This window comes from Canis lupus, chromosome 6 (genome assembly GCF_003254725.2).
Source record: "Canis lupus dingo isolate Sandy chromosome 6, ASM325472v2, whole genome shotgun sequence".
Taxonomy (NCBI): Eukaryota; Metazoa; Chordata; class Mammalia; order Carnivora; family Canidae; genus Canis; species Canis lupus.
In genome coordinates, this window is record NC_064248.1 from 36,137,592 (window position 1) to 36,160,379 (window position 22,788).

At 46.2% G+C, this 22,788-nt stretch overlaps 1 protein-coding gene across 13 annotated transcripts in view; it reads right to left on the minus strand.

Annotated features, from left to right (window-relative positions):
• The window catches only part of RBFOX1 (RNA binding fox-1 homolog 1), a 2,033,116-nt gene extending 2,011,169 nt beyond the window's left edge, over window positions 1–21,947 (minus strand). For 3 of the 13 annotated variants that reach the window (XM_025416573.3, XM_025416572.3, XM_049111426.1), the window contains exon 1: window positions 21,643–21,937. In XM_025416573.3, the coding sequence (XP_025272358.1) occupies window positions 21,643–21,852 (210 nt within the window). In that variant the 5' untranslated portion in view covers window positions 21,853–21,937. Of the gene's footprint in view, window positions 1–21,642 lie in introns of all 13 variants that reach the window. The other 10 variants (XM_025416566.3, XM_025416565.3, XM_025416571.3 and 7 more) reach the window with 7 other exon arrangements.
• Between the last annotated feature and the right edge of the window lie 841 nt (window positions 21,948–22,788).

Consider the following 22,788-nt stretch of genomic DNA (forward strand, 5'->3'; position numbering starts at 1 on the left):
AGGATCTTCTACTCTTCAGGCAAATAGTGTCTTTGTTGAAGTCAGAACCAATGTAACAAAGTTTTTTAAATGTGACACTATTTCGTTATATGATGTGTGTGATCCATTTTGAAAGCTTGAATTGCCTGTCTGGGGAAACCTATTTAATTTCTTCCCTTTTTTTAGAATGTTGGCTAATATTATTATAAAGGGAAGTAGCTCCAACAAGTGGGTGGACACGTACATGCATATATATATACACACACACATGCACACAAACACAGCTCATGAGTCCTGGGGCAAATGAATCTAACAGCAGCTTCCTAATAGCCGGCCCTCTTTGTGGTGAGGAAATAATAACCAGCACGTAAATGCCTGAATATACTCAACCATTCCCACTCTCTGCAAAGTTCAAATCTATCAATGATTTACTTCCTGGGTTCCTTGAAACCAGCTTTGTCAAAATTACTCAGAAACGGAATGAGGCCACACACTGCCCCCTAAAGATTCAGGACAAGGTAAGTCAGCCATGGTCAGTGCAGAGTTGGCCACACGTGATTACCCTTAGATGTGGGAAAGCAATGCCCTCCCATCGACCCTTGCCAGCCAGGTCTCCATTGCCTGGGCTGCAGCCAGAAGCATTCAGGCACAGGTGCATTAAGCAAGTATTGCTGAATTTTATTGGTGATTAGAGAGTTGTAGTCAATTACAGTGCATTAATGGACCAACTTCTTCACAATGTCTTCTATCCAGGTCCTTTGCCATATGACTTTGTAGTTCTTCCCACTAAAGAGTCAGGATGGACTTCTCTAGCTCTTGATGTTAGGTTTAGCTAATGGAATGTTGGTCTGTGTTTTGTGACCAAAAACCTAAAAAGTGAATGCTCAATCTTTTTCTTGCATTCTTATGCTTCTACTAGCATGATAAGAACATGTGAGCTTACTGGTCTCAGAAGAAGATAAGAAGCCCCAGAAGCAGAGCAGTGCTTCCCAGATGTACCCCACCCAAATCAATCAACCCTCAGCTGACTGACCCAAAGATCCACAAAAATAGTTGTTATATTAAAGCTATCGATTTGGCTTTTGTGACAATAGCTAACTGATACAAGAGTCACTGTCCCTTATTTCTATAGGTTTCAACAAATTTGAACAGTTATACAGGGATCCTCCAACTATATTTATGACTAAGTGAATTGGAGAACTAGTGTGACCCTGACACTTATCAGTCACCTGCCCAGAAACTAGTTATTCCTTTCTTCTTCCCTATCAACAGAACCGCTATTTTACTCAGGTACTGAGCTGCCTTGCCTCTTAGGAAGTGTGGCCCAGCCCCAGGAAATGGTTTGGCAAACTCTAAAAAAAAAACAAATCTGATTATTTACTGTTTTCGTAAATAAAGTTTCATTGGAACAAAACAAGGCCCATTTGTTTATGCACTGTCTATTGCTGTTTTCACACTACAATGGCAGAGGTGAGTAGCTATAACATAAGTTGTCTGGACCAAAAAGCCTGAAATATTACTATTTTTTACAAAAAAGAAAAGTTTGCTGTTCCCTAGTCTAAGGCTTAGATTCTAAATTAACCATGTTACTCAAATCCCCCTTTGCCCTGGATGTTTTAAGACTGTTCCTGAGGGACACCTGAGTGGCTCAGCGGTTGAGCATCTGCCTTCAGCCCAGGGTGTGATCCTGGAGACTCGGGATCAAGGCCCACATCGGGCTCCCTACATGGAGCCTGCTTCTCCCTCTGCCTGTGTCTCTGCTTCTGTGTGTGTGTGTGTATGCGCGTGTCTCATGAATAAATAAATAAAATCTTTAAAAAAAAAAAAAAAGACTGGTCCTGAGACTCCATTCTGACTGTTCTCTTGAGAGACTCCCCTCCCCCACTTCCTGTCAGCCCAGGACTAATGTGGCTGCAATGTAGGAACTCTGCTGGAATTTGCAGCAGAGACTTTGCCCCTTCCTTCTTGCCTTGGAGTGTTGTCATGTGAGGACTTCATATTTGGGTTGTGGCAACCTCCAAGACCCTAAGAAGAAAGGCGAGAGCATCACAGAAAAATCAACAAGAAACTCATTGTCTCAAGCTATTTATTTAGCACACCCTAGAATTGGCTATCTCTGGTGTTAGTATATAAGATGATGAACCCCTTCTGTTCAAGATGTGTGGTTGGTCCACTTGCTGGCTGATGCTGCCAGAGGCAGGTCTTGCCTGTCCTACTTGCCATAAAAGCCTATAGCCTATGCAAGGAACTAAGGAGGTGAACCCTACCACCATAATTTAGGCAAAGTAACCCATCCACTAATACATGAACTTGGCCTAATAGCATTTCCTCAGTCTTGCCAATCATATCAACTTGTCCTCTCACAAAAGGAGTAGGGAGAAATATGGAAACTCCTGTCCTAGTTTATGCTCAATGGGACAGAGGTGATGCTGGAACTTCCTTCCTCTATGGGTCAGAGGGGAAACCCAGGACAGTGCCAGGCAGGAGAGATGCAGCAATGGAGGTGATATTTATGGAGCATTAGATTCAGTTAAAACTGCATTCCTAGACATTAGATTTAAGAATGGAAACTTGGAGTCATGTCTGCTAGCATTCTTCTTCCCTCCAAACCAGAGGGAATAAATGTTGCTCTACCATGCCTCGGTGTAAGAAATGTCACATTCCTATTTCTGTAACTCCAGTTAAATCTGCTCTGAGTCCCCATACGCCTGGCAGGTGGAGAATTCAATCTTGTCATTATCGGGGCTTCTTACCCTTCTCCATGAGTTTACATAAGAACTCTGAGCTTACACATTGTTGGAAAGCCAGACAGGAACTAGGTCCCTGGAGTTCACCATTATTGCAGCTGCTCCCAATCTGTCAATACTTTGGAGCTGTCTGCCATAAGAGTACCCTCATATGGTCATTCCTGATCATATTCTTAGCCACAGGACCTTTGCTATAATAGGTCTCCACTATATATGCAAAATCCAAAAAGCCTTCTCTTAATCTCAGCTTCCTCTAAGATCAAGCCACTCCCACTTTCTTACCCCTAAACACAAATGCCAGCTCCTCCCCATCACTCCAAACTTTAGTAATGATTCAGATACACCTTCCTAAATGGACCTCAGTCAGCAAACCTCTTCACCTTCCCTCCTCGAGGAGACAGTACAGGGTTACCTGAGATCTTCAGAAGCCCAGTGATGTCCTCTCCTTTTGGTGGTCTGAGAATAGGAACTATACTCTCATGTTCAAGAGCTGTGTTTATCCTGCTCACCACTATATCCTCAGTGCCTGGCACACAGTAGGTGCCTGTTAGTGTCTTCTGAACTGAACTGTCGAGGTAAAGATATTAGCAGAAACCTGCCAAGCAACAGGATGGAAAACCAACCAATAACAAGAACAACCAAATTGAAGCAATCATGGCTTTGAGCTCTGAACACACAGGGCACCAGCCCAAATTTGGGCAATTTTAATACAACAGCCATTTTGCCTCCAAACAAACTGGCATCAGCTTGAGAAATCTCCCTCTGCCTCTTAAAGAGAGCCAGCTTCTTTTTCTTGAACTATGTAGCATTCCTCCCCAGGGTTGCAAAGGAGCAGTATCCACCCCACTATCACCAGGTGAGGACTACAGTCAAGTGCCCACGGTTAGATAGTTAATTAGTATATGTTAAAGGGGAAAACAAAATAACATACACATCAATTCATAGCCATCACCACTTTCTAGAGGACAGACCCCCATTTGTGGAATCTTTTGCGAGGCCAGACCCCCATTTGTGGAATCTTTTGCAAGGCAAGAACAAAATAAAGGGATAAGATCTCAGAGTCCTCAGCTATCTAGGAAGGAGGAGGTAAGTAGAAAAATGCAGGAGTGAAGCAAAGTGAGAGAGGTCAATGACCAAGACCAATAGCAAATCATGTGACCCTCTCCATGTCCCAAAACCTCAAAGTTATCAAAATGCATCAATGCTTGTTGTGAATGGTTTATGCTTATGGAAATCAGAGCAGGAACCAAGTTTCTGGTTAAAAATGGTGGAGGACAGAGGCAGCAAACATGGACTCAAGTGCCCAGGAGGCTGGGGAGGCTCTAAGATACTGAACCTCCCCCCCAGTCTCAATAGAAATGTAAGGCACGGATTGACACATCCATGGACCAAAGAATTTGTGGGCTTGAGTACATTGGTTCCTGAAGCAATGCCTCTAGGGCATCTCCTAGATTCATCACTTCCTACTGGGACTATCAACTAAAACCTCAGTTCCTCAGCCATAAAGCAGAGGTCATATAATCTACCTTAACAGGAAGTTATTGTGAGATTAAGAGATGATGACAGTAAAGATGTTCAGCACAGCATTTAGAACATGGCAAGCTCTCCCTAAATATGAGCCATCTCCACCTTGACCTCTAGATCTCAGAGGACATAGGGCTCCCCATGGACACAGTGGGCCCCAAATCAGGCTGAGTAGCAGAATCCCTTGGGGATACCCAAGCCCTGCCCAAGATCTGCTGAGTCAGAATCACTGGAGGCAGGGCCCAAGAATCTGTATTTTAAAGTTCATTAAGTGACCAATAGAACAGCAACTTTTTGACATTTCTTTTACATTTCTATCATTCTTAATATATTCACAGATATATATAACCATCACCAGAATCCATTTTAGAACATTTCATCACCTCAGAAAGGGGTCCCATACCCTTTAGCTATCACCCCACACCTTGATCCCATATGCCAGTCCTAGGCAACTACTATAATTTCTGCCTCTATAGATTTCCCTATTCTAGACTTTCATATCAATGAAATCATATAATATGTGACCTTTTTGTGTCTGGCTTCTTTCAGTATGTTTTCATGGTCCCTCAATGATGTAGCCAGTATCAGAACTTCACTACTTTTTATGGCCAAATAATACTCCACTGTGTGACTGGCTATACCACATTTTGTGTATTTTTTCACCTGCTGATAGGATTTGATTTACATCTACCTTTTGAATTATACTACTGTAAACATTCATTCATATTTGTATGGACCTCTGTTTTCCTTTATGCATAGACATATCTCCAAGAAAGATATACAAATGGCCAAAAATAGATGAAAAGATGTGCAACATAATTTGCCATTGGGAAAATGCAAATCAAACCACAATGAGGGCAGCCCGGGTGGCTCAGCAGTTTAGCACCTGCCTTCGGCCCAGGGCGTAATCCTGGAGTCCCAGGATGGAGCCCCACGTCGGCCTCCGTGCATGGAGCCTGCTTCTCCCTCTGCCTGTGTCTCTGCCTCTCTCTCTCTCTCATAAATAAATAAATAAATAAATAAATAAATAAATAAATAAATAAAATATTTTTAAAAAACCACAAGGAGATACCACTTCACACCTGACTAGAATAAAAAAGACAAGCAACAACATGTGTTGGTGAGGAATTAAGTACACACACTGCTGTTGGGAATGTCAAATGGTACAATCACTTTGGAAAACAGTCTGGCAGTTAAATATTGAGTTATCATATGACCCAGCAATTCCACTTGTAGGTATAAACCAACTTGGGCTCTTTTAATCTGTGGGAAATGAACTATTGGTACTTAGCAAGAACAAAGAGCAGGAAAAGGAGAGAAATGGGAGTTGCAGACACAGCCTTCACAACAGGAGCTCATTGCTATTTGCCTTTCCTAGTGAGACTATCTCACTTTGATAAATGATTCTGGGGCTAAGATAAAATTATTCATAAGATGTGGACCCTCAGTGACTTCATCAGCTACTCACCAAAGAAACCACTGTCTTTCTAACCCTGAAGAAGATATGTTGGATTGGACTTGGTAAGCTGTGGTAAGTTTGATTTTGTATTTTATGGAAAATGGAGGGGATTTTCAAGAGTAATATTAACTACTGAATTATTTCTGTCCACATTGACTTTAAAACCTTCTGCATAAGGTCTGGCTTTCCTCTAATTTTTATTGCTTCTTTTTAAATTTTTATTGCTTCTAAATAAATTTCTAGTTCAACATATTCTAGGGATGATTTGATAAGAAACATATCTGCTTGTTTAATTCAGACTCCAATGGTCAAGCTATTGCTGAGCCCAGCTCTCCGTCTTCCCCCCCTAGGAAAGAAAGATGGATTTTTTTTTCTTTACTCAAGGATATAGATTTAAAAAAACAAACACTTCTGCATCTCAAAGCAGGCTGTACTTCCCGAGCTGCACATATTGATCAGCATTTTATTGTCAATTTTCTTTTTGTTGAAGGGGAAAAAAATATAATCTAATTATGTGTTTAGTGACAGTTGGGAATCAGTCACACTAAATCCAACTGAGTGTGTTTGCATGATTGAGGTGTTTAATTTGGGGACAAGGAGGCAGAAGCATTGGTCGTGTTTTAATGTAATTAGTACAGAATAACCCTAAAGGGCTGAAATATCACAACAGCACGAAGCTCATTCTGAAACAAGAAGGGATTCTACCTCTAGAACCGAGTCAGGCAGGTTTGTAGCTGCATGCACCATTTAAGCCATAACGTTTTATCAATGTCTCTTCAAGAGCCCATGGAATGTAGACTAGGAAAGACTAAAATATTCCACGTCTTGGCTATGCTTCTATAAAGGGAAATAAACTGCTCTGTAGATATCCCACACTGTGGCTCTCTAAGCTCCTGATTCCCAGATTTTTTTTATTTCATAAACCGGTAAAATATATACATATTTTTATTTGGGAACCAACATAAGGTTACCTCTTTGGGGGGAGGAGGGTAAGAGACGACTTTCATAAACTACCTATGTATATATCACCATAAGCAGTCAAGCTAGATTAGGTTTTGCTACAATAACAAAGAACTCCTAAGAGTTGTTTAGGTTTTTTTAAGATTTTATTTATTTATTCATGAGAGACACACACACAGAGAGAGGGGGAGGGTAGACACAGGCAGGCGGGAGAAGCAAGCTCCACGCAGGGAGCCCGATATGAGACTCGATCCCAGTGCTCCGGGATCACACCCTGAGCCAAAGGCAGACGCTCAACTGCTGAGCCACCCAGGTGTCCTAGGACTTGTTTTTCTCAGTCATGGTACATATGCATTGCATGTCAAGAAGCAGGGGACAGAGGGGGCTCTGTTTCCACATTGAACTTACTCTAGGGCTTAAGCTAATGGAGGCTCCATCACCTGTAAGGGCAGTAGAGGGAAGACAGTGCTGGAAGACCATGCACTAGGAATTTAATTTCTCCAGCCCAGAAGCAACACACTGGTTTTCATTCAGTAGACAATGTACCTCCATCCCTAAACTCAATCCTAGTTATTCACCTGCACATTCACTTTGCTAGTAGTCACTCCACAGGAGAAATCAAAATGGCCTCCTTGGCAGTGTTAAACGGGAAATGAAAACTTGAGTTCAATTAGCTGAGGATGACACTGAAGCATTTCCCAGGAAAGCTTTCGGCAGCTCTGCCCATCCATAACCTTGCTGGCTTCCATTAGAGTAAATCACATTGACTCACAGCAAATGCAGATGAAGGACAAAAAGGTTCTTCTTCTGACAAAAATTCACCTCTCTCTCTCTCTCTCTCTCTCTCTCTCTCATTTTCCCTCTCCTCCCTCCTCTCTCTCTCTCTCTCTCTCTCTTACACACACACACACACACACACACACACACACATCCCTCAAGGCTGACCCCATTCAGCAAGCAGTACCCCTCCACTGAGCACCTGTAAATCTTGGTTTTATGACACAAACATGAGCAAGAGGTGACCCTGACATCAAGGAGCTTACAGTCCAATGGAAATAAACAGACTCGAGCACAGCAAGAGTTAATACGGGATGGAGCAAAAGAGCCAAATTTATCATTTGAGCATAGTATGCACTGAGGACTGCTTCCCAAACTGGGTTCCTGATCCAGAGCCAGGCCAGCTACATGAGACTCACATGGGGCCTTTTGCAAACATAGATCCCAACTGAGCCCCCAAACACCAGTTTTTCTGGAAAAGAGTCCCAGGAATTGGTATATTTAATAAATACCCTCCTGCACATGATTCTGACCCCTATGTGTTGGGGAAATATGGAACTATGGAAAACACCAAAGAATGTGCTAACATAAACCGTAAATGTTGACTGCTGTACTGACTACAGTGTCAGCATTCTGTGTGTATGATCCTAATACTTAGAGTAACCCTGCAAGGGAAACATTTGTGGGACTGACTGTGAGCTTTGTTGGTATCAGAGCCAAGTACCTATGATACTCAAATTCTGCTCTGCTATCTCCCTCCCCACCCAGAAGCCAGAGGGGAGCCCTCTTCCAAGTTTTAAAGAATGTGTCTCATTTTCCAAGGTCACTTGAAAATGTTAAATAAGTTGCTCAGGTTCCCAAAGCTTATAACTGACAAAATCTGGGGTTCAAACCCAAATCTGTCTGATTCCAAGGATGTCTCTACTTGCTTCAACCCTGGAGTCATCCTGGTGGTGGAGATCACAGAATCCACCCAACATCCATTTTTGTTTTTAAGATATTGCCTAAGGAACCTCTGCAAATATCTAGATAAGGGCTGTTTCCAAAAGAACCTGAAGTCGTTTTGCCATTTAAGACCCTACACAGTCAGGGAGCCAGAAGTCCTGCCTAGGTCCTGGTCCTGTTTCTGCACCTGCCTTGGATTTCCCTTTGTGTAAAAATAGCAGCAACAATCTTTGACAAATTGCCTCCCCCAGCAGAGACACAGAGGAAGGGTTAACTCCATTGGTTTTTTTGAATAGATGGTTTCAGGGTCAATGATGATTTCACAGGATAGAAAATATCACAGTCACAGAACACTCTGCATTCAAATAGAATGTTTTCATTTTCAAAGAGCCCTCTCTTGCCGTCTAATCTTATCCTACTGACAGTCCCAGGAGAGAAGCAAGCTTGGTATTCCTAACCCACTCTGCAGACAGGAGACTAGGCACAGCTCTTCCAGATGCCATAGAGGGAATGTGAGGATAGGGAAAGGCCACTGTCATTGGCTAGCCCCTTCCCCTACCCAATAGCTACTCCTAGATCTTGTGGATTTCCCACAGAGGGGATGGGGCGGGGGTCACTCACCTTTGCCAGTGAGAACCAGGACCCAACATAGCAAGGCCTGGTTATTTGGCCACACACTGTCTGGGATTTCCATGCAAGATGCATTCCTACCTCCCCTGAAAGTCTCAGCTGACTCAGAGAACACTTCCCTGAACCTCCAAGATTGGGCCAGCGTCCCTCATAACTGTCTGCCTTCCCCTACTACAGAACTTTTCAACCTACAGGTTGTACAGTACCTACAAAGATTAATAATAAATGGCAAAATCTAATGTCTACTGAGTGTGAATGATATACTTTGTGTCATCTTATTTCATCCTCACCATATCTGCAATAATAGGAGCTATTAAAAATCAATCGTCAGATGAGAAAACTGAGCTGCGGAGAAGTTGTATGACTTGCCAAAGGAGCCAGCTCGGAGGTGGTAAAACTCAGTTTGAGCCAAGGAGTCAGATTTCAGAGGCTGTGTTCTTATTAACTAGAGTCAGAGCCTTCCCAGAATCTACTAGCTAGTTAATAAGCTTTTGTTGAATAAATGAATGGACATATGAGCAGATGGATGGTTGGATGGATGGATGGGTGGACAGATGTGCAGATGAGGATGGGTAGGTATATGGTGGATAGATGAATAGATGAATGGGTGGATGGGTAGATGGATGGTGGGAGGGAGGGACTCGAACAGCATTGTTTGTCATTTATTCAGAGTCCTCTAAAAAACCGAAGGACCTCTCTCCACCTGTAAGTGGGTAGGTGAGAGGATTGCCCATGAAATACCCATCATTTTGGATAGTGCCCAGCCTCAGTCATTGCCCTCTGAACATTTCCTTTATTGACCAGGAAACTCAAAACCTGCATTGATAATTAATGCAAATTACATCTATAACTGAAGGTTGTTGAGCTGATGGCAATAGAGAAATCAATAATCAATAACTTGGCTATGTATATTGCTGCCATTCCAGCCAAGTTCCACCAGGGTTTTTAACCCCTTCGTCAAATTAAGCAGGCTCAGCTAGCCTTCCTAACTATGAGAAGAAGGAGGAGTTTATCAAATACTTAAAGTTCACCTTTTCTCACCCTCAGCTCTGAGACTCCTCCACCCCTCTAGGTCAGCCCTTATTCCAGCCTCTGGATTGACCCAAGTGACTACGTGCCCATCAAGTATCTTCACCTCTCAAGGCTTCCCTTCAGTCTGGTCTTCATCAAGAACTGGAACCGTTGTTGACAAAATCCAAGTCAACCAAGGTAAGGAATGGGTATAAGGAGCAGGACTCAGTCATGGGATCAAGGTCTAAGCCAACTTAAAGAAGGAAAGAATCTGAACAGCTATCAAGAGAGGCAGTGTGTCAGGGCACCTGGGCGGCTCAGTGGTTGAGCATCTGCCTTTGGCTCAGGTCATGATCCCAGGTCCTGGGATCAAATCCTGCATCGGGCTCCCTGCAGGGAACCTGCTTCTCCCTCTGCCTGTGTCTCTGTCTCTCTCTCTCTGTGCCTCTCATGAATAGATAAATAAAATCCTTGAAAAAAAAAGAGAGGTACAGTGTAGACTTTATATAACTGAAGCTGGAGAAGATCAGGGTCCCATGGCAGACCACAAGCTAAATATTACATAAACTGTTTTTTACAAAATTGTAAACATCCATCCCCCCCACACTGATCACTGTGCTTCAAATATTAGTAAGGCTTTTGCTAAGGACAAGTCAGAAAAAAAGGGGGGGCGCATTTTATGCACTATAGTAAGAAGGCTCACAGACAGGTACGTACCTGACACCATCTCCTGAGGGACTTCTGGGATTTGGGTTACATGTGTTTCATGTGTTCTCTCTCATTTCTGCTGTTGGAGAGCTGCCACAGTGAAGTGGTTAATATTATGTACCCACTGGGTTCAAATCCAGCCCCACCTCTAAGTGACAGTAGAACACCAGGCAAATTATGCAATTTTCCTGATTCTCCATGTCCACATCTATTAAATGGATATGTTTCATTCATTAGTCAAAATCTACCTGAGCATATGCTAAACACCAGAGACAATGGGAATCAGTGTAAGCATGGCCCCTGCCCCTGTGGTGATTATACTGTAGGAGAGGTCAATTACTCATCAAGAAATCATGCCCAGAGAAAATGGGTGGCTATAGCTGGGCTTGGACCTATAAAAGAAAGACATTTGATACTATGAGAACAGATATCAGGAACTTGCTGTGACTGAGTCAATGTGGCCAGGCTTTCCTTGAAACAGTGGTAAGTCAGCCTGCAGACGAGATGTTTACCAGGTGAAGGGGTGGGGGTGGAAAGAGCTTTCCAGGCAAGGAGAGCAGGATGTGCAAAGGCCCTGCAGCAGAAAAGAGTATTTTAACTATAGGAGCTTGAAAGAGACTAGAGAGAGCAAGTAAACATGCAAATAATCATAGCACCAGCCTCATAGAGAAGTTGCAAGGAAACCGAGACCCCCGTCTGTAACAAATTCAATAAACGACTAAACAATAATTCCTTCTAAAACAGGAAGGACAAGGTTCCTTGGTGGTATTTCCCATGAAAAGCTGCAGGGACTCAGAGGTCACATTGAACATCCTCCTTGACAGCCCCCCAACCAGAGGGACACAAATGCATCCTCAAGCTGGTGATACATGGGGCAGGGCCCAGGATGATTTCAGTCAAAATCAAATATCAAGAACCACACAGAATCTGCAAAAGGGGAAGAAACCGCTTTCAAAACTAGGTTGGTTTCTACTGAGAGTCTTTCAGATGGAAATTAAGCAGCTCTTCACCAGCGCCAGAGAGAAGAGCCTCTTGCCGCCTGAGAGAAAGAGCTGATGAATCAGGCACACTGGCGGATCAATCAGCCCGCGTGTGTGAACAAGTTTATGGTGGAAATGAAGGGCTTTATTTGTTTGGCAAAACATGATGTGGTTTAACCGCCAGGAGGGAGGAGTGTCTAAAGCATCAACACAACGGCTGTTGGCCTAGGTTTTCTAGAAGGGGGAGGCGGTGAGGACGAGGGCTTCCGTTTCATCTGTAGCCCCTTGCACAGGGATCTGGGGAAAGCTTTGCAGCCATCTGCGTGCTGTTTGCATCTCGTCTGGCTGGGCAGCTGTGCTCCAAACAAGGGTAGGTGGGGCAGCTCTTGCCCCTGTGTGTGAAAAGAGACGGGAGGGAAACCAACAGGGGTGACAGGGAGACAGATGCTAGGAAGCATTGCCTAGACCCAGGGGCTTGCGTATCCAACCCATCAGCCTCTAGGCCATGAAAGCAGCCCTAGAGGGTCTTCTCCATTGGTCCCCATCTGTGTGCCTATAGATAGTCCTTCATACGGAGACACACCAACACACTGACAACCCCCGCACAGAATTGGCAGATACGGTGAGTAAAAAGACAGGACACCAGTTAAACTTAAATTTCAGATAAACAATGAATTGTTTTTATGGCCCAAATGTTGCAGTAGGATACACCTATACTAAAAAATTTGTTAACTGAAAGTCAATGCTAACCGGCAACCCTAGTCCCAAACAAACACAACCTGAAATTTGGAAACTTATAGAGAAATACACACATGCACACATGCACACACAGACACACACACACACTCACACATGCCTTACAGTTGTCAAAGTGAAGGAGAAAAAGCAAGAGCCAAAATGGGGGGCCCACCCCTCCACACCTCCCCATCTTCTATCCCTGGGCTCAGAACAAGCCAAGCCCCTGCCAACTTGGGGCCACTTGGCATCCAGGTCCAGGTTGGGAATGCAGGTGCCCTGATACAGTGGGATGCTGAGCAGTACCTGCCCAGACCCCTGCTTCTGGGCTCTGGCCTGAAAGACTCACCAAACTCCTATGGGCCTTGGGAAGTATAGGGAATGGGCAGGGGTGTCTAAGACTAAAGGGTTATCTTGGAGCCCTCCAGATGAGGACCTAGAAGGAGCTCTGTTTCCTTTGGTTGGCTCCCACTGCCTCTGCCCCAATCTCTGTCCCTGCCATTCAGTCACTGGCTGAGCATTTTCTTAGCAGCTACTAGGGCCTGCTGCTAGAGTTGGTACTGAAGACACAGCTCCTGGTCAAACGGCAGTCTGGCTTACTCAACACTCAGCAATGACTCCCAGCACTTGCCAAATATGCACAACAAGCCAAATGTGTGGAAGTGGTGGTTACTTCACTGAGTCCTCCCAGAAGCCCAGAGAAGCAACCATTATTATTACATGATTATCACCCCCTACCTTTGAGGAAACTGAGGCCAGAGAGTTGAAATAGCTTGCTCAAGGACACACAGGTAGAGAGTGGTAATGCCTGAAGGAGGCAAATGCCAACTGTGGAACTTGCAGTAACATCATCAAGAATGTTTGGGAAAACGAAATTTCCCTCCAGTGTAAGGCCACCTGCCAGAGTTGGAAACAGAGTCCCTGCTAGGGGTGGCACCAGGGTGTGGACTGACCTAGGTGAAAGTGAGACAGCGAATGCCATTCTGGCGCATGCCCTTAGGCCTTAAGGGATGACCCCTCTAGAGGACGGCACCATGGAGAGCCTTAGGGAGCTGGTGGCAGGGAAACACAACCAAGACGCAAATGTAGCGCTGATCACCCTCTGATCTGGATACCCTGTTCCTAGAAACACCTTACAAAAACACAGGCACAGAGCACCAAGTGACATGTGCTGGAATATGTCACTCGGAGACCCATCAGTATAGGGTTGCTCTAAAGAAGGTACAGCGCATTCACACAGCAGAATAACTGCCTTGAAAGGAAGGTGGAGTCCAGATTCCAACGTGAAATGATGTCCAAGATATTTATCATTGAGTTAAACGGAGCCTTTTCCAAACAATAAACCTAGCATTATCTCATTTTTATGTTTATATTTAGATGGTTTATGTATTTATTCATGAGAGACATAGATACTGGAACTCGATTCCAGGACCCTGGGATCATGACCTGAGCCCTAAGGCTCAACCACCAAGCCACCCTGGTGCCCCCGATTTTTATTTTTTAAAAGATTAAAATGTAAAAAATTATGTGCAGCTATACATGCTTGTATACACACAGAGAAAGGTATGAAAAGATATACCTCAACCCCTCCCAGTGTTACTTCTGAGAAGCAAGATTGAAGAGAAACAGATAAAGGAGAAGTTTTGCTTTTTGTTTTCTATATAGTGATACTGTTTAAATTCTTTACAATGAGCAAATAATAATTTGTTTTTTGTTGTTTTTATTCATAAGAGACACACAGAGAGAGAGAGGCAGAGACACAGGCAGAGGGAGAAGCAGGCTCCATGCAGAAAGCCTGACGTGGGACTCGATCCCGGTCTCCAGGATCACGCCCTGGGCTGAAGGCGGCGCTAAACCGCTGAGCCACCTGGGCTGCCCAATTTGTATTTTTAATAAGCAGAACAAAAGCCAAAAAAAAATTATTCTCAGACCACGCAAACTCTTTCATCCAGCCTGATTCCTGCACACCAGGGCTTACGACTCCATCAGGTCAAAAGAGAACACAGAAGCAAAAGGGAAAATGAAGGTGGTAGATTTTGCCTCCCAATACCTTCCAATTTGAGTGAACAGGTTTCCAAGTCACAAAGTCTTCCTTATCCAGACATATAAGACACAAGCTGCAAAGCAAAGGTGCAAGCCCTGTCCAGGTTTTTCCAGGGCAAAAGTCTGAGACGCAAGGCAGGTCTGCACAGTCAGGGATGGAGGCCTGGACAGGAGGAGGCATAGAACCAAGGAGACCCTCAGGTAGCCCCTGCATTTCCCAAAGACCATCAGGCCTAGAGCCCCACAGAGCCCCCAAAAGTCTGTTTCTATGACACCCTGGAACACAGTGAGAGGAGCCAGGGAGAAGGAAAACAAGAAAATTCATAAAGCCCAGACACACCAGGACCATGGTAAAGGTGTCTGCTCTTCTCTGTGTTTTTGGAAATCCCAGCTTTCTCCTTTATGCCTTCAATTGTCCTTGCTCTGAATGCCAGCTCTCTTCTTCTCCTGTTGCCTCTACCATCCTTTTGGAGATTCTTCCTAGTAGCTTTTCCTAGGCCTCCTCATGCTCTGGGGCTGCACTCTCAGATCCCTAGCCTGCCCAGGACCCTCACTCTCCAGCTGTAAGGTGCAGGGGTCAGATGTAGCCAAGATTTTTTGGAGAAGCAAAGGCAGGAGCCCTGTTGGCTGTGAGCAACCTTACAGCTTCCTGTCGGCGCTGAAAAGAAAGGAAAAGACCAGCCCCTCCATGGATCAGCCCCATGAATACAGGGCTTTCGGCAGCCTCTGGAGACCTGTGCTGATGGTCAGAAGTCCTGTCACCTCCACATGAAGTTGGCTGCAAGGAAGCCCATGCAGAAAGCCCTGTGTTGCTCAGAGAACAAAAAAGGGAAATTAAATGCACCATCTGCTTATTAGTGAGAGCTTTTGAGGCAGACACTTAAATATGCATGCCTAGATATTATAAAACTTCAGGGGGAAATGTTAATTTCAATAATCTGAGTTCTTGTGCTTGCAAAAACCATCTTTTTTTCTCTCTCTTCTTGGTGATTTGGAAGTTCTGTACCTCAGACTCACAGCACCAACATAGTTGACCTCAATGGATTTGGGCAGCTGTGCAAAGTGGTACCCCAAACACTTGCTATGGATCCATTTAAGGGAAACAAGTAGGAAGGGAACAAGTTGCTATTCCCCACCCCCTCGTTTTGTCTCCCCTATCCAAAAACTGCCGGATGGTGACCTATCACAGGGGTAAAGAAAGCCCACTCAGAACCCCAGTCCTGCTTCTGCCACCAAAGGCCCATAAAGTTGAGACTGGAGGACCTGTCACTCCCTCTTTTGGAGTCCTGCAAGTTGAACACTTTTACTGCAAACTCTCCTCAGAACTACACACATTTCAAGGGCAGCTGTACTGACACCCTTGTGGGAGCCATGTGGGTGCAAAGCCCCTTAACCTGAGACTCTCAGGGTAAATATTTTTGTCTTTGTGAGCCATACAATCTCTCCCAACTACTCAACTCTCTGATTAGAGCAAGAAAGCTGCCATTGACAATATGTACATGAATGGGTATGACTGGGTGCCAATAAAACTTTATTTACAATCACAAGCAGGGGGCCAGCATTGGCCATGGACCAGAGTCTGTCTCCACCACTAGAGTGGGGTCTCCAGGAAAACTAACTGAACCGTCTTGCAGACCTGCACCTAGAACAGCACCTGGCACACAGGAGCTGCTCAGATACTTGGAATGAAAAGAGCAAATGGCCCTCAGTATTAAGAGGTGAAAATATCCCAATGGCACCATCTTGTGTCAAGGAATACTGTCAGGGCAGGGCTCTCCACTAAGGCTGGGTCATTTTCCAAGGTAACATGGAAAAGTGACAGCTGAGTGTTGCAAGGAAGACAGAAAGTTCTAGCGTCATGCACACAAAATACAGTTTTGCAAGAAAGTCAAGACCACGAGTGTCCCATGTTTCAGTGCACACACCCCGGCTGGGTGCTGAAATACCCAGACTTAGGATGAATCCAGGTACCCGCCCCATGCAACTGATCTCCATTAAAATTCCAGTAAGAGTCCATGAGCATGATATGTTGAATCCAACAGGCTCTCTTCAACACAACCAACCCTTATCTTTCTCTCCTGTCTGTGGAGCCACATGTCCTCTGCCTGCTGCTCCTCTGATTGCTCTTATAGATTCTTCTCCTTTCATCATTAAAATTTCCTTGGGCTTATACTGAAGCCCCTCTCTTGCCACTCCATTGTCTCCCCAGTCAACCTCAGGTGTCCCTATGGCCCCAAGTACCATCTGCATTGTTGACTCTCAAGTATAAATCTCCAGCCCCAGACCTGTCTATCCTGTTGGACATTGTCACCTGGGTCTGAGAGCAACCTCAGCCAGAGTGCAAAATCAAATTCATAGTCTTTCCTACCATTCTGGAGGTCAACCTCTCTCTGCCTCTTTCCCATTGCCATACCAAATAGATACTGAAGTTCTTAATGTATCTCATAAGTTTTCCTCTGTTCAGGCGTGCAACACCACCCACTATCATCATCATCATCCCAGCCACCACATTCCTGGCAGCAACCCTTCTGCAGCCCCCAAACTGGTCTCCCTCCTGCTCCTTCTACTCCAAATCATGTTCCAGAGAACACAAAGGGACAAGAACCATCTCAATGAAATGAAAAGAATCAAGAGGACTTTGGCTGGCAGTCTGCATCTTTCCAGCAGAGAAGCTCAAACCACCCTCTAGTTTGCCAGCACTGGGATTAAGTATTTCTGAAATAATTAAACCTAAGAGCTACCCAGCTCACAATCCAAAACTACTGCAGACACAGAGGCACCTGGCTTCCCAGAGTGGTGTGAACCATCCCTAGGTGGCCTATACTTCTCTGTTCTCGCTGAAAAGAATGCCCTCTTCCTCCCTGGAGGACCCTCCACCAACTTCCACCCCACTTTTGGCCCTTGGAGGACGAGTGAACCTCCTACGGTTTCTCACTTGCACATAGAAGCTTGCCTCACAAATTGTAGGAGAGCCCATGCAGCACCGTGTTCCAGTGGGTGGCCATGTCTTCATGTCAGCTTGAGAGATCGTTGCCAGGGAAATATCTATGTCTCAGCAGAGAAAGCTTCAGCCCTGTGGAGTCCAGCTGTGTTCAAATGGGAATCCAGAAACCCAGATGTTGGTCCAAAAGCTCTGTCGTGGCAAACCAGCTTTGGAATTCTCCAGTGTGGGAGTAAACTGAGTGCCACCTGCTCTGTCTGCCCACACCCTTGCCTCCTAGAATCCTGGACCCCGAGAACCAAGGAGGAAACTAGAAGGAAACCAGTGAGTTCCACGAGGAAAGCTGAGATGTCACCTGAATCCAATCTGATGTTTAAGTGGATAATATTCCCCCTTTGCACCTCACCAAATGGGGAAGGGGATAGAAGACAGATTCTGACTCTCCCAAATAAGTAAAAATGGAATTGACCATACACTTTGTATGTTTCTATGTCTAAATGCTATGCTAAGCCTTTTCCATTTATTATCCTGTAATTGTATTAAATACCCACATAACCGTCCACTAAGGTTGTAGCTTACTCTCTCCATTTTATAGATGAGGAAACTGAGGCCCATGGAGGTTGTATAAATTTCCCAAAGCTACATAGCTCATAAATGGTACAGCAAGAATCCAAACTTAATACCTACTCTCTGAAACATGTTTGCAAGTATAGACTAGGGGCTTTCAGACAAGGTGATTTCATCTGTGTCCTCCCCAAGCCCTCTTGGGACATTTGGCAATGTCTGGGGACATTTCTGGTTGTCGCACTGGTGATGGAAAGGCAGTGTTAATGGTATCCAGTGGCCATAGGCCAGGGTTGCTGCTAAGGATAGCCCTCCCACAACAAAGAATGATCTGGCCCCAAAATGTCACTAGGGCCAAAGTTGAGACCCAGGTACAGACCATCACCAGTGAGAAGGGAAAGACCTGCAGCCCTAGACTCCCCTCTATAGGGGGCCCCCTGCTGATGATAACCTCCCTGGCCTCAACCCTGGGGATCTTGAATGGGGATTCCATCAGGGGATTTCAAGCTCTGTCCAGGACAACCCAGGAGTCTATGCCAAGCTTCCTGATCTTGAGAAAAATTGAACAAAGAGCTAAGGTTGATAACCAATTACCTAGAAGAGATCCTTCTCCTCCACCCAGGAAGAGCTGCAGGCCAGACTCGCCCTGGGGTCACTTTAAAGGAGTCAATAAAGGCTCTGGGAGGATTGGTTCTTTGATACCTTCTCAGCAGCACTGGTCCCGAAGGGGGCAAAAGGAGTCTGTGAAACTTCTGATCTCTGGTTCAGATGCCCCACACACCCGGGTAGGGGATCAGTCCTCACCAGGCACATACCCTCCTCCTGCTGCACCTCCAGCAGGACTGCACTGAGATGGCTCCTGGGGACTCATTTTCCCTCCTAAAAGCACCCCATGGCAAGCACCAGAGGAAGCAACCACCTTCCCCTTCAAGGCAAGAGCCAAACCTGGGAGCCACTTTGAGGGACAACCAGTCACATGTAAACCTCAGCCATCCAAAGCACCAAACCCAGTGAAGGGAAAGGGTATTTTTATCCTTTAAAAATGTGTATATACAACATGGACAGGAAGGTGATGCCCATGCAGCTCCTGCGAAGAAAAGCCCAAAATGATCTGCACCTAAAAATAATCCTCTATTAAAGAACAAAGATGTTTTTAACATTTTAGCCAAGCTAATGGTCTATACAGACAAAAATTTCATGAAAAACATTCTGTTCTTCTTGATCCATTTGGACATAGTCTGTGAGTGAAGAAATGGACTCTCCTCAAAGAAATAGCTGCTGCTCCTGGCACAGCCCAAACTGCTTCCTGGGTTCTTTAAAGAGAATATTCCTGTAGAAAATGGAAAGAAGGAGAAATCTATCTGACAGGCATTCTGGGCAGCACAAGCCTGGCCAACCTTTAAACTTATAAACCAAGACACCATCGCTGTGAGGGCCCACTTCCCCCAGAAGATCCAGGTGCCCGAAAAGGAGAAAACTGTATTCCAGAAACGACAGTTTCTGTCTAGTTATGACATAATCCTTCAACCATGGGATCTCCATTTCCCTTTGTGAACTAAAAAGTTCAATGGGATTTCTGTCTTTTAAAAATTTCATCATCTGCTCATAATTCCTTAACCTCCAGAAAGCATTTAATATAAAGATTCTGGCCTAAGACCCTCATCTCTTGTGATGCACCACCAGAACCAAAGATGACAGCGAGTGAGCTGCATAGAGTGAATGTCAGTATTAAATCACATTTATTGGGCACATACTATGTCCTGGGCTCAATGCTAAATGCTTTCTATGGATAAACTTAATCTCGGGGTTAATAACCCCATGAAACCCTATTGACATCTATCCATTTCACCAAGGAGGGCACTAAGTCTCAGAGAGGTTAAGTAACTTGCTCTGCGTCACCCAGTAAAGGACGGCCAAACCCACAGTCTTAAGCATCCCCCTGCCTTGGTCACTTCCTTGCATTCTCATATCCTGGTCTTTGGCAAAGTCCCAAGTAATGAAGCTAGTTAGAGACAGGGGCTTCTTTTTTTTTTTTTTTTTTTTATTTATTTATGATAGTCACACAGAGAGAGGGAGAGGCAGAGACACAGGCAGAGGGAGAAGCAGGCTCCATGCACCGGGAGCCCGACGTGGATTCGATCCCGGGTCTCCAGGATCGCGCCCCGGGCCAAAGGCAGGCGCCAAACCACTGCACCACCCAGAGATCCCAGAGACAGGGGCTTCTAACAATAAAAGTTTCACAGCACTGCACTGCCCCCATAATCATGTTTCTAACCCAGGCCCTCTCCTCTCACCATACTGCGACACATCCCTCTCACTCTTTCCACAATGTGTCCCAATGAACCTTCCATAAGGATTATCCTTCTCCTGGCATCTCTGAGAGAAATTCACCTGGTTCTGGCAACCAGGTGACCCACAATCTGAACACAATCACAACCACAGGGAGGTGAGGTCTCAGAAGCAGCGCCTGGGAGAAGCTCCACACTGGGTCAGCTGGGCTTTGATGCAGCCTGGTGAATGGAGGCATGCTGCAGCTGCCTGTGTGGATTTGGGAGAAAGAAGGGGAACTCTCTCATGGGGCTCACTAGCTGCTAATCAAATTTTTAAGACAAGCTCCGCCAAGCAAATGGTCAAGAATAAAAACATTTGGAAGAAACAAAAAGGTCAACACCATTATCCATTAAAAACTCTCAAGGTGGCAGCCTTTGCCATGGGGATGGCTGTCCAGCCAGCCCTCATCTGTCCTCCAGACTCATGTGCTCTCTAAATGTAAGGTCAGCCAGGTCACAACTGGAAGATTCAAGAGAAGAATCAGAAAGTGGGGACTGAGAGGTCAAGCTGGCCACTGAGCTCCATCCCACACATGCCTAGTGACTCACATAACCATGCACATATGCAACAAAACACCCTCCCACGTACCCAGGGCCAGCAGGGACCACAGCCAGGTAGCACCTGAGGGGGTGCACAGAACTTTGCCTCACTGTCCCCCCTCTGAAAGGATAAGGAGAGGAGAGTGACTTCAGAGATGAAAGCCACCTGCCTTCTCTCTCAACTCTCACAGCCCGACCAGAATGGGGAACAATGACAGGAAGATGCAGGGCAGGTGAGGGGCATGGGGTGAGCTGCTGCCACCCACCCGCTGACAGAGCAGGGTTTAGCAGGACCTGTGCTAGGCTACTTCCCACCCAAGCCCCTCACGGGGGAAGAGAAGCACACAACCAGTAAAGTCCCAGAGAGACACGCAAAACAGCCCAGGAGGGAGGAAGGTGCAGGGTGAGGGCTGCTCAGAGCCCTCCCTCCCCTCGCCCCAGGATAGAGTTTCCCCTTCCCCTTTCTGGCTAACCATAGAACCCACGGGTCTGCCAGCCAGATACGGACGACAACGACGACGTCGTCGTGGGAGAATCAGCAAGTCGATGCAACATAAACAAGAAGGGGGTTGCCACCAACAACCAAGCATCTAGTTTCTCAGGAGGTCCCCAGGAGCTGTCACATCGCGCCTGCCCGCAGGAGTTGCTGCCCAATCAACTTGGACCTGGCGGCCGACGGGGAGCATCCCAGCTCACCCCACCCCACCCCACCTCGAGCCCCCGTCCCTCCTGCGCCGGCCCCCCGCCCCCCCGCGCCCCGCTCACTTACACCTCTGCCTTCGCCACCTGTCTGGGTGCCGGTCTCTTCCCTGCCCAGACGTGGCGCGTCTTCTCCTTCCTCCTGCGCTGCGCTTCCTCCCTCCAGCCCCAGCTTCAATCTCTTCTCCTCCGGAGGGGCATCCTCCTCCTCCCGCCTCTGCCGGCCATCCCTGCCTCTGAGCTTGCCCGAGTCTTCGGGGCTGCCAGAAGGGCTGGCCATGGCTCCAGGGGGCTGTGCCTGCACTTGGGGAAGAGAAAGGACCCAGCAGGCTCCCGAACCCAGCGGCCTGTCGGTGGGAGAGCGGGCTTCTGAGCGCGGGCTCGGTGGGTTCGCGCGGCTCGGCTCAGAGCTGGGCTCCTCCGTGGACCACTCCTGTCTCTCTGCCGCCCCCTTCTGGCTTCTCACGCATACCGCAGGCACGCGTGGAACAGGCCTGCGCTCCCCTCACCTGCGAGGGGCCAAGGCCCGCTCTAAGCAAAGCCCTGCCACTAGGTTGCACCCCTATGGTCAACCTGACCAAGGAAGGGAGAGAGAAGGAACAGTGTCCTACGAGGATGGACACCTTGGTCTTTGGTACTACTCTGCATCTTGGATGATTTAGAGGTGGCTGGAAAACAGGCTGCTCAGAACAGATCAAGAATTTAGCCTGGAGGATGACAGGCTTCGCGCAAAGACACCACCTTTCAAAGATTTGCTTACCTAGCGAGGATATTGATTGAGCATCACTAAGGGCCAGGCACTGCCCTGTGGGAGGGGATTATAACAGTGACAGTGGCAGGCATTGTCTCTGCCCAGGTAGAGCCCAGTGCCTGGTAGGGAAAGTGTTGATTGATTGACACCGTCAACGGGGCAAATGGCTACAAAGGAGGACTACTGGGAACAAGGGAGCCTAAAACAAAAGAGCCTCAGAAGGCCTGGGTCTGGGAAAGGGGCAGAGGAAATGAACACTGAATGGAGAGTTACAAGATGAACAGCTCTCAGCCAGGTAAAGGGTGTTCGGGCAAAGGGAATAGCAGGTGGAAAAGTCCAGAGGCTGGGAGGAAGGCAGCAAGAAGCCTGTGGGGCAATGGGTGACGGGCACTGAGGGGGGCACTTGACAGGATGAGCACTGGGTGTTATTCTGTATGTTGGCAAATTGAACACCAATAAAAAATA